This window comes from Canis aureus, chromosome 3, assembly GCF_053574225.1.
Source record: "Canis aureus isolate CA01 chromosome 3, VMU_Caureus_v.1.0, whole genome shotgun sequence".
Lineage (NCBI taxonomy): Eukaryota > Metazoa > Chordata > Mammalia > Carnivora > Canidae > Canis > Canis aureus.
Genome location: NC_135613.1, coordinates 64918971 through 64935627, shown reverse-complemented (window position 1 = coordinate 64935627; position 16657 = coordinate 64918971). Strand labels below are relative to the sequence as shown.

The 16657-nt window shown below is 36.3% G+C and overlaps 1 protein-coding gene across 6 annotated transcripts in view; it reads right to left on the bottom strand.

Moving 5' to 3' along the window:
- The window catches only part of ATM (ATM serine/threonine kinase), a 116514-nt gene that overhangs the window by 82277 nt on the left and 17580 nt on the right, over positions 1-16657 (bottom strand). For 4 of the 6 annotated variants that reach the window (XM_077893335.1, XM_077893334.1, XM_077893336.1 and 1 more), the window contains 11 exons: positions 12665-12830; positions 11801-12039; positions 9873-10036; positions 8622-8791; positions 6720-7091; positions 5563-5757; positions 4702-4797; positions 3587-3812; positions 2295-2420; positions 1627-1752; positions 222-311 (listed from right to left, as the gene is read on the bottom strand). In XM_077893335.1, coding sequence (XP_077749461.1) covers positions 222-311; positions 1627-1752; positions 2295-2420; positions 3587-3812; positions 4702-4797; positions 5563-5757; positions 6720-7091; positions 8622-8791; positions 9873-10036; positions 11801-12039; positions 12665-12830 — 1970 coding nt within the window. Of the gene's footprint in view, positions 1-221; positions 312-1626; positions 1753-2294; positions 2421-3586; positions 3813-4701; positions 4798-5562; positions 5758-6719; positions 7092-8621; positions 8792-9872; positions 10037-11800; positions 12040-12664; positions 12831-16657 lie in introns of those variants that run through there. The other 2 variants (XM_077893338.1, XM_077893339.1) reach the window with 2 other exon arrangements.

Sequence of the window (16657 nt, the reverse complement as noted above, 5' to 3'; positions counted from 1 at the left end):
TGTTATTAATTATTGAAAATCTATAAGTTGAGCAGTATGTAAGGTCCTGACATTAAGTAGCAAACAATATGTTCTTTCTGAAAGCCAAGTAATTTTAATTTTCCATATTTAAAAAACCATGAGATGACACATATTGTGAGATGTATCCCTACTGAAGAGAGATATCAATGAAAAAATATCTTAGAATCAATGAAATGAGTTGGTAAAACAAACATACTTACCAAACTTCTACATATATCTGCAATATCATTCATTAGCTTTGATGTCAACAATCGCAGGAAAAATCGAGATGCTATCTTATTTGGACTGGGCTGTAATTAAGTCAAAAAGCAAGCAAAAACAAAAAAAAAAGGTTATTCTTGGCAGATAATATTTTCTCTTTTTTTTAAAGACTTGATTTATTCATGAGAGACAGACAGACAGAGACATAAGCAGAGGGATAAGCAGGCTTCATGCAGGAAGCCTGATGTGGGACTCGATCCCAGAGTCCTGGGATTATGCCTTGAGCCGAAGGCAGACGCTCAACCACTGAGCCACCCAAGCGTGCCTATTTTCTCTTATCTTAAATGAAATACAGATTTTTTTTTTTTGCACTGGAAATTCTCTACTATAAGAAGCATGGATAAATACTTTATTATCAGGACCAAGATATAAATCACATTAAAAACACTAACCCCATTTCTTCAAGTAATAATTATGGCACATGGAAGTAAGTTGTATATAAATGTTAAAGTAAAATACCAACTACTGACCTTAAATTAAGTAATAATTGTAAGTTAGAGTTTTTTTTCTTCCACTTCTCTCCTCCCCATTTACAAAAGAACATAGAAAAATACAATTTTTTCAAGTAAAAAAAATTACAAAATCATAAATATATGCTGATAATATGGTTATATAGCCATGTAGTTATCATTAACTTTCAAAAAACCATTTTTTCCAACTATTACCATCATTCTGGCCTGGCTCGACTAAACTGTAGGCTTCTTCCAATCAAAATAAAGATTGCACAGAGTAACACTCTTTCTACCAAGTGTTCTATGAGACACTTTGGGCAAAAGAGAGTAATATGTATGCTGCAATGATCTTCATGGAGATTGCTCACCCCACTACAGTGATACGTGCATCACACAGCTAGTAGTCAACATTCTTATTAAACGAACAAAAATATGCTGATGGTAAAAGAGTCGCCTATGTAGTTGTATATAAAAGTGGCAAAATAACCTCAGAAACTTTCCTGAAATGATGAAATTACTTCATGAGAAACTCAGATTACCTGTTGCTTTATTCCTTTGGTTGCTACTTTTTTTTTTTTTTAAGATTTTATTTATTTATTCATGAGAGACACAGAGAGAGAGGCAAAGACATAGGCAGAGGGAGAAGCAGGCTCCCTGCAGGGAGCCCGATGCGGGACTTGATCCCAGGACCCCGGGATCACAACCTGAGCCAAAGGCAGACACTCAACTGCTAAGCCACCCAGGCATCCCCTAGTTGCTACTTTTATTTGCCATTCAATTTGATTTTAAATCAGTGTATAAACTTATGAATGGACCAAAAAATCAGTAACACCACGAAGTAGTTATCAACCTTGTAGATGGACCACACAGTCAAGTAAGAACACCATCTTACCTTCATACAGTTACACAAGCAACTAGTACAGAGGTTCATCATATTTCTCAGTGAAACAATCCTAGATTCCTCATGTGTCTTGTTTTTAAACAGAGTGATACTTTCTCCTGCACACTGCATCAGAGACTATTAATAAAAGAAGGAAAATCCAGACTCGAGTTAAAATTATAGTTGTGTGATTACCTTTTAAAGTTTCACTTATGAAGTAAAATTAAGTGTTTTTGGAAGTTATACTTGGTTATATAGTGTAATTAAAAATCATGGTAACAATTTTTTTAATGACCTTATGCCCTTACAAATCACACCACTGACTGAACAAGAACTCAGAGATGGAAGGCAGTTTCACGCTTGGAGCTGACCCACGTAACAGTCAAGGATTCTTTAGGACAATTGATCACAGGAAAAACTTTTAAAAAGTGCCCATAAAAATCAGTATTTTTGTTAGTAAAATTAAATGTAATGCATTATCTCAATTACTCTATTTATAGTTGGCTTAAAATAACTGTAATTGTTAAGAACAGAGAGTATCGTTTCTTTCACATAGCATAAATGAAAGAAAAGACCTAACCTACCTAAAAGTTTTGTTTTTTCAAGCCAATATACCAATTTCCCCAAGCATACATTTCACTCAAATTTCTCCACAACTTTACCAGAATAAATTTTCATACCTTGGCTTTCTGGAATAATTCTGATGTATATGCCTCCTCTTCTGTTATTACACTTACAGAGCAATAGCAGCCGAGAACACCCACCAAAAGACTTGAACACCGGATAAGCGTCTCTGCATCTGTAGTCTTAAAGACAAAAAAAAAAAAAAATACTTGTTTCATTATTGAGTACTCCATGATTATCTTTTCTAAGAACAAATTTATGTACATCTTGAGAAGTTTAGTTAACTGAGTTAATAGTGACATGATATTGGTGATCTCTGAAAAGATCTTAGATATCCCTGCAGAGTTGTGATAACTATGATTCACAATTATCTCCTGACAGCCAAGTCAGGTATCTATCTCCTCTGAAATTGGCAGAGTACTGCACACTTAGGTCCTTAACACTGGAGGCTGGGAGAAAAGAAAAAAAAAAAGGTAGACAAATGAAAGTCTGTAACTCTTAGAATGCAAGTTGAAATCAGATTCATATAAAAGGAAATTAAAATGACATTCTGACCTTCTGAAGGATAAGAACCTTGACTTATTCAGCTTTTTTGGACTCTAGAAACTAATACAAATTTTTGCAAGTAGATACCACATAGCCAATTTTATAAAATTATTTACAAATTTATAAGGGTACACAGAAAAGTAAGATTTTCAGATTGCTTTGTTCCTATATTGAAGGAATGGAATTTTAGGGTAAAACACAGAAGACTATATTACAAAGTGGCTACAACCACGACCCAGGGGAATGTTAGTAACTAAGGGTAAGGCATACTGTCTCTTCTCTGGTTCTCTGGGTCACCATCTCTGGCTACTGAACTCACTCTATTGAGTAACTGGAAGATTTTATTTTATTCAACAAATATTTTACTATTTACCATACAACAAGGCATTTTGGAAGATACAAAGATTAATAAAAATAAATATACCCTTTAACAAGCTTACAGCAGGGTTTGAGACATTTGTGTATAAAACATACACACAAACATCCACACTACAAGGAAGCTGTCAAGTGTCACTTTTTTTTTTTTAAGATTTTATTTATTCATGAGAGACACAGAAAGAGAGAGACAGACAGACAGACAGACAGGCAGAGGGAGAAGCAGGCTTCATGCAGGGAGCCTGATGTGGGACTCGATCCTGGGTCTCTAGGATCAGGCCTTGGGCTGAAGGCGGCACTAAACTGCTGAGCCACCTGGGCTGCCCATGATTTTGCTTTTAAATCAAGTGTTTCATCACCCCCTCAGCCTTTCCTAACCATCCACCAAAGTTGAGTCCAAGATAGGCTGTGGTTCTAAAAATCTCACCTCAGGTGAGTAGTTACTTAAGAGCTGTTCTGATAATCCCAGGAGATAGCGATCCAGAGATTCCTTGAGATTTTGGTGGACAAAAAGGCCTCCAGTAGACTGCTGCTTCTCTACAGCAGATTCTTTCACGATGGTTAAAAAACCCATCTTGTCAAAAGTTGTCTTAAGAAACAGTTCTTCAACTTCTGAGAACGAAGGCTCTTCTTCATCTTTTTGGTGCTGTTCACTTCAAGAAAGTAAGATCTTAAATTTAGAACTGAATGACCAACTGCTTCACCTCCATGTAGCAGTAACATAACTTAGTGTCTACATTATTCACAAACGGCTTACACAGTCAATGGATTATTCTTTAATATGCTTCTCTTCTTTGGAATTGGTACCTACTTGCACCAGATTTCATTATATGATAGCAAATTCTATTAACAGGTGGATGAAAACATACAGGTTACAACCTCAAAGGAAAATTCAGAAGTAATAAAAACAAACGTTACTAATACCAGGTATAAACACTAAGATAAACATTATCTGAAAACTTTTCCCTTTTTCCGTGTTGATTTCTCCAAAATGAAGGAGTCGGTCATCCTCTACCCTCTCCAGGGAGATTAGGAATCTTTATGCCAGTGAGTCATTCTCAGCCACAGTGATAAACATTGGTCTCTTGAGTCAACTAAAATGAGGTTTTTAGGTTTATTTTTACTTTCTCTCTCCTCCCTTATCAGTAGTTCTAAAGCTCATAGATTTTACTTGACATACAAAAATGGGTTGTATCTTTAAAGAACTCATTCCTAACCTCCCATTGTAACTGTCCTGTACACTCTGATGGCAAATGTCACAAATTATACAGCATGAAAAAAGTCAACTCAATCAAAATTATAGAATGCAGATTACTATCACCGAATTAAAAGCAGCTTTTCCCTAATAGCTCTAATGGGCTAATGGGTGTGACTTTTTAAATTTTTATTTTTTTATTTATTTTTATTTTTTGTGATTTTTATAAATTGATCAACTTAGTCCATAATTTTTAAGATATAGCTACTTACTACTCTGCTAAAATTATGATCTTTGTAATTAAAGCCATATCTTAAAACAACTCAGAACTCTATTAGCTAACATACCATTCTGGCACTCTTTGGAGAAAATTCATTGCAGCTTTACAATTTTTCATAGTGAGACTCACAAGAATTTTCTCCACTGCAAGATGAGGAAAATTACTACAAAGGAAAAAAGAAAAATCTTCAGTTAGAAGACCAAAAGCCATTTAAAGCATTCTTTAAACTTAAACATCCACTTCTGGCTGTAAATCCTGACCTCTAAAATCTGGATCCAAAATTAAAATTTCTTTCATCTGTACTGAATTTTTTGACATCTAAACCAAGAATCAAGAAGCATACATTTTGTTACTATCTTTTTCAATACTTCCTAGCAGCAGACTCGTCCAATTTTTAAAAATCATTTCTGAAATAAACAGATTATGAAATTAAAGCAAAAGTATTAAGCTCTTAAGGTATATCCTGCAGCCCCTCAGCCCCGACTCCCTGCTGTGGAAGGGCAACCAGGTGTTCCCCCTCCTGGTGTTTAAGCCTCCTCCTGTCTTTGGCTTCCTCCCCCATTAACTCAACACTTATCACCCAGAACATGCTCCCATTATGATTCTAGGATACGTCTGCATCAGATGTAGACAGAAGATCACCAAGGAAAACATAAGCACTTAAAAAAATAATAATTCCTATTATTTAGACACATCCCCCTTATTCTCACCGTCCTGGCAGAGATAAGAACCAAGTAAAAGAACATAAACAGAAATCCAAGCACAACACAGAACACTGTAAAAAACAAAGGGACTGTTTAAGATCTGGAGTTAGCTCTGAGAAATCCTGAATTACCACTGTAAAAAAAAAAAAAAAAAGCCATCTCGTAGCAGGTAATGGAGAGGACCTCACAAAACAAAAAGCAGCAGCATGCTAATAAACTATTACCTGTGAAGAACTGGAGGCAGCTCTGAACTATCTTCAAAGTCATCCTCTAACTGATAGAGTAAGAGCCATTTCATTATCAATTCCTTCAAAGAAAAATTTCTATTTACTTCACCTACATTCTGCTCCACTCCTGTTCTTACAGTTTCTGGAACCAAACAGATGTTCATTGCCAGAGTCAAGCAGCATACTGCAGGACTAAAACAAAGGACGACCATTGTTAAAAATAAGTTTTTTTTTTTTTTTTAATATAATTGCTATGGGTTGGTAATTTGCAATAGGTGTCACCATGAGAATTAAAAAACAAAAATAGATTAGGTGTGATAAAACACTAAATGTTTCATACCCGTTAGTGAAAGAATGGGAGAAGCATTACAAAAGGAGATCCCTGAAATGCTACTTATATATTCCTGCAGCAATGCATCCATTTAACAGTTACCACCTCACTTCCAACTTCTTTCCCTCAAGAACAATTTGAATCTCTTTGGCATGCAAAGTCTTACAGGTTAGTAAAGCTTCCGCTAGATGCTCTTTTTGCATAAGTCTTCGAGATATGCTTCATGCATTCATAGGAGTCCCTTAGAAGGATTCTAATTTCTTGTTCAGTAGCAGATTGAATTTCTGGACTCAGTATCTCTGTATCTGTGCAGGTCATAATTCCAAACCTTTCACTCATTCCAAATTTAGTAACCATCCTCTTTGCTAAAAAATGAGCTTTTTGAGGTAGAAAGATCTGGTCTATCTACCACCATTGCTGCTACTAATGTTTAAGACAATGCCTGACACATAGTAGATGTAGAGTGAACTTCTACTGACCATCTGAACACAAAAATATTGTGAAGTCTGATTACATTTGAGAAGAATTATCTCATCATAACTGCAGCACTATTTAAAAAAAAAAGTTTATGAATACTGAATAAGTCCTTAATATTGAGTTAAAAACAAATTTAAACACTAATTCTTTAAAATTGGCCTTGGTAATCTCTGTATACTTGAAACTAAATTTACATTTATTTACCTATTAAGACTTCTGGACAAACAACAAAAACATTTAAAATAGAACTTAACATATTGTTAACTGAAGTTACAAACTATAAAACTGGAAGAAAAGAAATATTTACCTCTACATATAAATCTAATACAATACAGAGTCAACTTACCATGAAGGTCTGCAGGCTGACCCAGTAAATAACTTCCAGAATTCTCTATCAACCTCAATTAAACTGCCTTGAATTATAGCTCCAAGTAAACCAAAGTTTTCAGCTTGTATTTGTTCAGAACTTATACCACGAAAGGTAACAGACCAAATTTTATTCCAGAGTTTCAACAAATCTGATTTCTGTGAGCCTTCTAAGTTTGACTTTTTGCCTTGACACAATGCAACTTCCATGAGGCATCGTAACACATACGGTGTGCGCTCCCCATGTCGTCGTTGAGGTAGAAGCTGGTATAGTATCATCAGTAATGATGACAACTCAAAGTTAGGCAAGCTTGAAGGATATTTTGATATTAACTGGGTTGTAATCTGTAACCTAAAAAAAAGGGATAATTAATTTGAAAACTATTCAATTCCATAAAAGAAAAGTATAAAGACATAGCACCCTTACAACATCCTAGAGTATCACCATCATTATTGTCCATATTACTCTCAAAATAAACTGCCTCTTAGTATTTTTTAACTCCTACTTCCTAAAATGGCAGGAAGAAGGATGACTTTCTGGCTAGGTAGGTACTATTTCCCTTCCACAAAAACTTTGAGGAGTAACTAAATTAGGGGCACCTGGCTGGCTCAGTTGGTAGAGACTGTGACTCGAGATCTCAGGGTCCTGATTTCAAGCCTCACAATGGGCATGGAGCCTATTTAAAAACAAATCAAAATTAAATTAGAATTTTCTACTTCTGAGTTATCATACCCACTTTTGCTCTTCAATCACCAGTAATATTCCTCTAAAACAAGAAAACAAAAAACCAAACCAAATAACTATTTTTCCTAGACATTCAGTTAATAAACACCTGCTGTGAATTCTCTAGAATGTGAACAACTCAAGAAGGGGAATTTTACCTTGTTCCTCTCTGTGTCTCTAATGCTTGGTGCACAGCAAGTATTCAATAAATAACCTCTGACTAGGGATGCCTGGGTGGCTCAGCGGTTGAGCATCTGCCTTCAGCTCAGGGCGTGATCCCGAGATCCCGGATCAAGTCTCACACTGGGCTCCCTGCATGAAGCCTGCTTCTCCCTCTTCCTATGTCTCTGCCTCTGTGTGTGTCTCTCATGAATAAGTAAATAAATCTTTAAAAAAAAAAATAACCTTTGACTAAATGGAAAAACTGAAGTATCTGAAATTGGGATACCTCTACCATACAAAAGAAACAGCAACTTAAGCAACAGGTACCTATATCAAGATGCTTTCCCCTCACATCTCAGTTATATTTAAATATTACAACAACATGGCAAAAATCAGGGCACGGATCACACAAGTTTGACTGTCATCTACAAACTTGCAACTGTACTTGGGAAGCTGCTTAACCTTTCCTCGGTTCATCTTCCTTTTGGTAAAGCAAACAGGCCGGGCTGGATGAATTCTCAAGATTCCTACCAGACCTAATATTTGTGATATCACAAAATTCCACAACTTATTTATATCATTTAAATAACTGCCTATGCTGAACACAGCAAATTTTTTTTAAAAAGCAACCTTTTACTGTGGCATGAGATCCAAGTAATTCTCTGATTTCTGAATGCCATCTTTAATTTCTCCTAATCTACTTCTCCTGGAAGGTGCTAAGATGTTCAGCTCAATGTATTCCAGACAGGCCAGGCAGCCATCCTCCCATCTTCCTCGCTAAGGCAGTATGCTTAGGAAAGGTGGCCCTGGCCCAGCACTGGCTCCAGCAGAGGAGCCTTGGTGGCTGAGCTCAACGTGTCCTGGCAACCTTCATCAGGGAATGGTTTAGAAGTGGACAATTGACCTAGTTATGGCCAGGCCATTCTACTGGAGGGCTTGTGAGAAAAACGAAATGACACTAAAACAACACTGGAAGAGGCAACAGTAACATTTTACCAAGGCACAAGATCAAAATCACTCTGTGACTTCTGAAGATGATCTTTTATTACTTCCCAGCCTAATTCTATTTTCTTCTTTTTGCAAGGTACACTGTAATCATTAAATTCTCTTTGTGTGGTAGTGTAAGACTGAGAAATCTCCAGAGATCTAGTATCTTCATTAAAGACCTAAAAAATAACAAAAAGAAAATCTATTTTTTTATACTGCCCCTGTTTTCTAATAGTTCATGAGGGGAAAAAATGTTCCTCTTCAAATGAAGACACAGGGAAGTTCATAGAGCAAGAGTAATAAATTACAGAAATAGCTAAATATGGTAACACAATACCAAACATTTTGCATGACTGTAAAAGCTCTCTAGAAAACAGATATTATCAAGTTACTAGATTTAGTTCCCAGAACATTGACTAAATGCACCAAGACACCTAAAGCAAAGCAAAAATCTGTTTTCAACGGGATTAAATTTAAAATTCTTTTGATTAAAAAAAGGGGGATTAAATCATAAATTTACCATTAAGAAAATATCTGACAACCAAAATTACCCAGGATGTTAACCAAATTTCTAAGTAAAAATGTGTTACTTAAGAAACAAAGCCATCAACTGATAGATAGGTAAGCAAAATATAATATATCCATACAACAGACCATCATCCAGCAGTAAAAAGGAATAAACTACTGATTCATGGCACAACATGGATGAACCTTGAAAACAGTGTGCTAAGTCACAGGAGCCAGGCATGGAAGACCACATGTTGTATCATTCCATTTATAGGAAATATCCCAAGTAGGCAAACATATGGAGGCAGGAAGTTGATTACTGGCTGGTTGTGGAAAAAGCAGGGAATGGGACTAATAGGTACAGAGTCTGTTCTGGGGGTGATGCAAATATTCAGGAAATAGATAGTGGTGATGCTTGCACAACACAGTAAAAAATACTAAAAGCCACTCACTTGTACACTTTAGTGAATTTTATGCTACATGATTTCTAACTCAGTAGGGGAAAAAAATTAAAAAAACATTACACTTGGGATAATCTGATTTCCTACAGACTATCTTTTAAGAATGAAGAGTTTATCACTGGTTTTCACTAAGTTCGTATGTGCAAAATAGTTAAGCCAGAAGAGCATTGAAAAGGAACAATTTAGTATACAAAGTCATTTTACAAGGCTTTTTTTATCAGAACACATGTTTAAAAAACTCAGTAAAAGGAAACTAATGGAAAATTTCAAAATGTGACAAGACCTACTATACCTGGTGACAAATATCCGCCATCAACTCAATCAAGTTTTCCTTGACAGCAACATTACGAGAGCCTGAAGAATATTTCCCTCTGCTTCCTATATGACTTATCTCATTAATTAGCAGATCATACAAGTTATATAAGATACTTTGCCATTTACTTGATTCATAAGCACCTGTAATTCAAAAAATTAAAATACCGTTACATATACACTCCATTTGCACTGACAACTCCCAGAAAACCATTCAGGTGTTAAGGTGGAAACTGGTCCAACTGTCCCTTCAGTACCAGTGTTTCTTCAGACAATATCCTTGCAGGCTCTGCTTTGTAACAGTATCCAGCTCATACTCAGTTACCTGTATCGGTTATAAAATTCTTCTATAATCTGATCTTTCTCTAATCAACTCAATCAAAATCCCAATCCAACTTTAATTTCTTCTCTCCCAAGGCAAATACAATTCATATGTCATGTCATTTATATGAGGACCAAGTTCTTTGTATATCTTTAAGAGAAAAACATTACTAGTTCCTTTCATGTATAAATGACATATTATCCAGACTTCTCTATCCAGCCATCTTTCCCTAAACACATTCCAGTCCACTTCTTTCCCTCTTGAAATGGTGACTCTACAAAATCTGGTGGACGTGATAGGCCCACTGTGATCTGACCAGTATGATACGGGAACAAAGGAACTATGACTTTCCATAGAGAACATCTATTAGTGTAGCCTACAACTACATTAATGTTTCTGACAGACTCATCACCCTGCAAATTTTCAGTTCATCCTAAAGATACAGTTACCTAAAACCCTAAATATATCATGTCATCTCCTGGATAAGCCGGATCTTCATCCTGATGAGAGCTGCGTGAGCGAGGAAAACCTATGAAAATCCACCATTCTTTGACTTACAGCGGTTTCATGGGCTATAAGTACATCTAACTTCACATATGAGACATAGACAGCTACTTATGAAAAAAATTGGCTATCATAGTTTTCCTCTATTTTAGCAATTTCTCAATGTAGCTTGATTTCCTAACAAGGACATTAAACTTGGCATGATATATTCATACAAAGGCTAGTACAAGCTCAAAGGTAAACACAGCATCAGCATGAGGGTACCCATTCAGTTCCAGTTCCACCCAATAAAATTCCTGTCTACTGAATGAAGCTACACCATCTAAGATTTTTTTTTCAGGATTTTTTAAAATTGAGGTATAATTCACATATAACATTAATTTCAGATGTAAAACCATGATTTGGCATTTGAATGCATTATGAAATGATCACAATGAAGCTGGTTAATGTATCTTACATAATTACAAAAAGAAAAAAATGTTTTTTTTCTTTATGAAGACAGCTTTTAAAATCTACTCTCTCAGCCACTTTCAATGCACTACATATTAACAAGCAATACTCTCTTGGTGAAAGACAAATGTAAAGGTTATCAAGAGAGGAGAAATCATTCATTTCTAGTTTTCCCAGCAAACAGGGGCCTGGATTAAGTATGAGGTTTATGGCAGTATGGATATACTTTCCTGAAGAAGTGACTAATCTGGTTGTAGGCCACATTTATGTTTTACCTCCTGGTAAAAGCAGTACATAGATACACAAGACCCTGCCTTCTCTAAACTTGTTTAAACTCTGGTCTGTATAATTCCTTTCTACTTATTGCTGCATGATCAGCTCATAGAGGGAACAGTGTCTCTCATCTGTCTGTGTTGCTCATAATACTCATGAACATACTAAACAAGTGGTAGAGCATGATAGGATTTGCTACCACAGCCTCAAATTCTAAAAAAAAGTGTGAGAAATATCCTCAAGACTAATACCGTTACCAAGCACAGCAATCCAGAGGAAAGTCATAATTTCCTAATGAAATACTTAAGCCTTGATGTTTCAATGAAGAAGCAAATTCAAAACAGCAAAAACTTATATACCTTTTTCTTGGGTTTTGGCTCCCTTTGGATGATGCATATAAATTTGTAGTTGAAATAATTCAATAATTACTTCTTTTAAGGAATCATTAAGTCTATGTTGAGTCCAAATATAAAGCAAGGTAGGAAGAATTTCATCTCCTAATTGACACACTCGAATTCGAAAGTTACCAGCCAATGTCTTGAGGAAGATGATAAACGCTGCTAAGATGTGATTTAGACCTGCGGCGCTCTTTTCCTGTCTGTCACAGAAAATAAATAGATTCAGATTGGTGTTACAGAGCAGAAAAATGGACACTGAAGGCAGTTATAAAGTTGCATGCTGAAAAGAAAAAACATATCTAGTCTTCAAATAACTGTAGCCTTAATTTCAGAACTATTCAGAAAAAAAATCTTAATATACAGACTACACAACAACAACAAACAAAACAGCTATTTGGCGCTGAGACATCGTTCCTGCTAGCTCTCTGCTGATACAGGTGCAAAATGATACAAAACTAATTTGTAATACCACCATTTATATCATGTTTCACATTATAGATTGGGTAATATCACACAGATATAAGACTGATACTTCCAAAATATATTCCAATTTTCTTTTTTCTTCAAAAATGGGGAAAATGAAACTACTTCAGAGAATATTTAGCTTTTCCTGTTGCTAGAAAAGCAACATCATTTTCATGTTCTGTCTGCCTTTGGATATTCAGGAAGTAGGAGAGGAGAACTGATACTTTCTTTGGGAATCTACTAGTTCTACTATAATGGGCCCATTCTATTATAATTGGTAACATTCTTAGTTTTGGGATCTAAAGCATGTCTTTCAAGATCAAATAGATTTTCAAAACAAAACAAAAAAGATTAGATTACCTGGCATGCTGAATAGCCTTGGAAAAGAAATCCAAAAATTTGGAATTTAATCCATCAGTTTGCAAACAGCATCCTTTAGTCACAGCATGAATGATTCTAGCCACTAAAACTCTATTCATGTCTTGTGGAGGTTTAAGGTATAGATTGAAGTACACAGAGAACAATTCTTAAAAAAACATACACACAAAAAAACATAGTTATTTTTAAAAATATATCAAAGTACTTAACTTAAAGGTCCTGATTCGACTTAAATTTCAATAATATGGGCTGCCTGAGTGGCTCAGTCAGTTAAGTGTCCAACTCCTGGTTTTGGCTCAGGTAATGATCTCAAGGTCAGGACAGAGCCCTGTATCAGGTTCTACACTCAGCGAGGAATTTGCTTAAGATTCTCTTTCTCCCAGTGCCCCTCCTGTCTCACTTGCTTGCTCATGCACTCTCAAATAAATAAATCTTTTCAAATAAATTTCAATAATCCCATGTAGGCAAAAAAAAAGTTAAATTATACTAATTGACACTCAATACGTTAAAAGTATCACATCAATATTTAATTTCACTTTACATAAACTGCCTTCAAGAGAGGAACAACTTTAGGCCGGAGATATGGGCAGTCAGCCCTCAGACAAGCTGCTGAACTTCTCTACATCTGTACCCCTTCCTCTGGGTCTAATAGAGCATGTTACACAGTACACATGCCAGCCACTGCTTTATTTTGAGGCCGTCTGATTAATGTGTAAAACGTATCAAGAATGGTATCAAGGGGCTGAGAATTTATTCTCCTTATAACATAAGGAATCAGAATGCCAGTTTCATGGATGGCTGGCCGAAGACATTCCTGATCAGAGAAAAATGACTGTTTATTTCTCACAGCAATGAGAGTAGGTATAGTACCTTCCTTTTTTGCATAAATTCCTCAATCCCAAAGGCAACATGAAGAGGGCCACATGACACAAGTGCAAACAGTGAGCTACATTACAGGAGAAAAACCTCAAGCTTTCTATAATAAATGAGAGGCAAGCAAACCTGTCCTTTCCTCTGAGGAAGCCATCATCTCAGTCACCATCTCAACCTTTTAAGGTTCACCATACACACAGTTTTTAAAAAGTCAAGAATAAAGCAGTCAGGGTCTGCTTGTAAGACATGCAGAAACATTGACATGCACTGAGAATCATCTCCCAGAACAATGAAAACCAAAGCTGCTAATGCAGAATTTGCTCCCCGTAAAGAGATAAACAGTCCTGGGCTGGTAAAGTGAGTAAGGGTAGCACCTATGGGTATCTTTCAACTGTATGATCACATAATTCTGTAGAAATAATTTAATATCAGATTTCAAATACAAAAGAATAACAAAGAAATACCTCAAACAGTATAGTAAGGAAGATGATTATTCCAGTGATTCTTATCATATCTGACATTAATTTATACAATTCTGCATCAGTGCTTTCCAAAGTTCTGTCATTATAGTACCTAAACAGTTAAAAACCCTAAGTCAGGGGCACCTGGGTGGCTCAGATGAGCATTTGCCTTTGGCTCAGGTCATGATCCTAGAGTTCCAGGATTGAGCCCCCTGCTCAGCAGGGTATCTGCTTCTCCCTCCCCTTCTGGTCATGCATGCTCTCTCTCACTCACGGTCTCTCAAATAAATAAATAAAATCTTAAAAAAAAAAAAAAAAGAGTTAATACACAGAAATGTGGAGGCAAGAAAACAGATTGGGGGGGCACCTGGGTGGCTCAGTGGGTTAAGTGTCGGGACTTTGGCTCAGGTGATGATCTGAGGGTCCTGGGATTGAGCCCTGCATGGGGCTCTGCACTCTGGAGCATCTGCATGTCCCTCTCCCTCTCCTCTGTCCCCCCCCCTCCCCGCTAGTGCATGCATGAGCACTTTCTCTCTCTCTCTCTCTCTCTCAAATAAACAGAATTTAAAGAAAAAAAAAATAGGAGCAGTTATCTTGATCACTTCCCTCTTATTACCTACGAGGAGCAGAGAGGTGAAATGAAAGTGCCAACCATCTTCGATTAAAGCTCAAGCGTTAGGGCTTTTGCTAGTCGGGGGAAGTGATCCCAACTCTCACAGAATCCCACATACTATCCTAGGCTAAAAACCCTAGCATAAGAGATTCAATGAAAGTTGCAGAAGCATATAGTCCAACTTCTTAAAAAAAAAAAAGGAAAAAAAAAAGGCTGTAGGACATGCCTTCAGGTGAATTCACTTCTTCCATGAATTCAACAACAAAAAAAACTCAAAGAACAGACAGTGAAGGAACAGGATATTAAAAAGGACTTCTGGAGTTAATAAAATTCAATTAAATATAGATTCTTTGGGACTTCATATATAGATAATCATGCTACCTGCAAACAGGAATGGTTTTCTTTCTTCCTTTCACATCTGGATGCCTTTCATTTCACTTCCTTGCCTACCTGCCCTGGCTAGAACATCCAGTACAGTGCTGAACAGGAGAGATGAGAGCAGAATCCTTAGTCCCAAATCTTTTATGAAAGGTTTTAAATTATGGATTTGATTTCTGTAATAGTCACAGAACTATTCAGATTATCCATTTCATATTGGGTGAGCTCTGAGAAGGTGTGGTTTTAAGGAACTGATCCACACACATTCAGTTGTCAAATGTACATGCACAGAGTTGTTCACAGCCATGGTCTTAGTACTACTCTCCTAATAGTTGCAAGATGTGTGGTTATATCCATTTCCTTCCCACTATCAGCAATCTGTGTCCTCTTTTTTATCTTAGTGACTCTTGCTAGCAGTTATAGATTTTATTGGTTTCAAAGAATCAGCTTTCTATTTCATTAAATGTTCTCTACTGTTTTTCTGTTTTCAATTTCAGTGATTTCTGCTCTCCAAAAACCAAAGTTTTTGGTTTTGTTTTTCTAGTTCCTTGAGATGGCAGCTAAGATTATGGATTTGAGATTTTCCCTCTTTCCTAATGTAGGTAGTTAATGCTACAAATCACCCTCTCAACATAACTTTAGCTGCATTCTACAAATTTTGACATGTTGTATTTTTTCATTTTCATCCAGTTCCAAGTATGTTCTGATTTCCTCTGAGACTTCTACTGCAACACCTGAGTTTAGAAATGTGTCATTTATTTTCACCCAAGTATTACAATGGACATAGAGCACTCATGGTAGAAAATCAAGGTTGATTTAGAAAGGGTAATCAGAAGAAAATGGCAGTGACATTTAAGCTGAGGCCAGAGGCCTCTGACAAGAGAAGGACAAATGCTAAGAGGGAAACAAAGGGCTTGCACTCTCAAAATGAAGTGTGTGAAGTGCTTGCAGCACCGTCAGAAGCAAATACTAGAACTCATACTTTTTATATTTAAAATTAATTACAAATAAATATGAAGTTTTAGGGGTGCCTGGGTGGCTCAGTAGGTTGAGTATCTTTGTTCAGCGCAGGTCATGATCCCAGGGGTCCTGTAATTGAGTCCCACATCAGGGTCCCTGCTCAGCAGGGAGTCTGCTTCTCCCTCTCCCTGCCACTCTCCCCCTGCTTATGCTCTACTCTCCTGCTAATAAATATATATTTTTAAAAAATCAAGCCTTACTGATATCTAATATAGAAATCAACAATGGTCATTTTGCAAGGCAGCTTTGACAGCTTCTTACAAAACTAAACATACTTTTACCACACACCCAGCAACCACACTTCTTGGTTTTTACCCAAATGAGTTGAAAACTTATCTGCATACAGATATTTATAGTAGCTTTATTCATAATTGCCAAATTTTGGAAGCAATCAAGATGTCCTTCAGTAAATGAATGGATAATTAAACTGTGGTACATGCAATGAAATATTATTTGGTGCTAAAAAGAAATCAGCTATCAAGTCACAAAATACCATGGAGGAACCTTAAATGCATAGTACTAAGTAAAAGAGGCCCATGTGAAAAGACTACATATTATTTTTTTAAAAAAGATTTTACTTATTTATTCATGAGAGACACAGAGAGAGAGGCAGAGACACAGCAGAGGGAG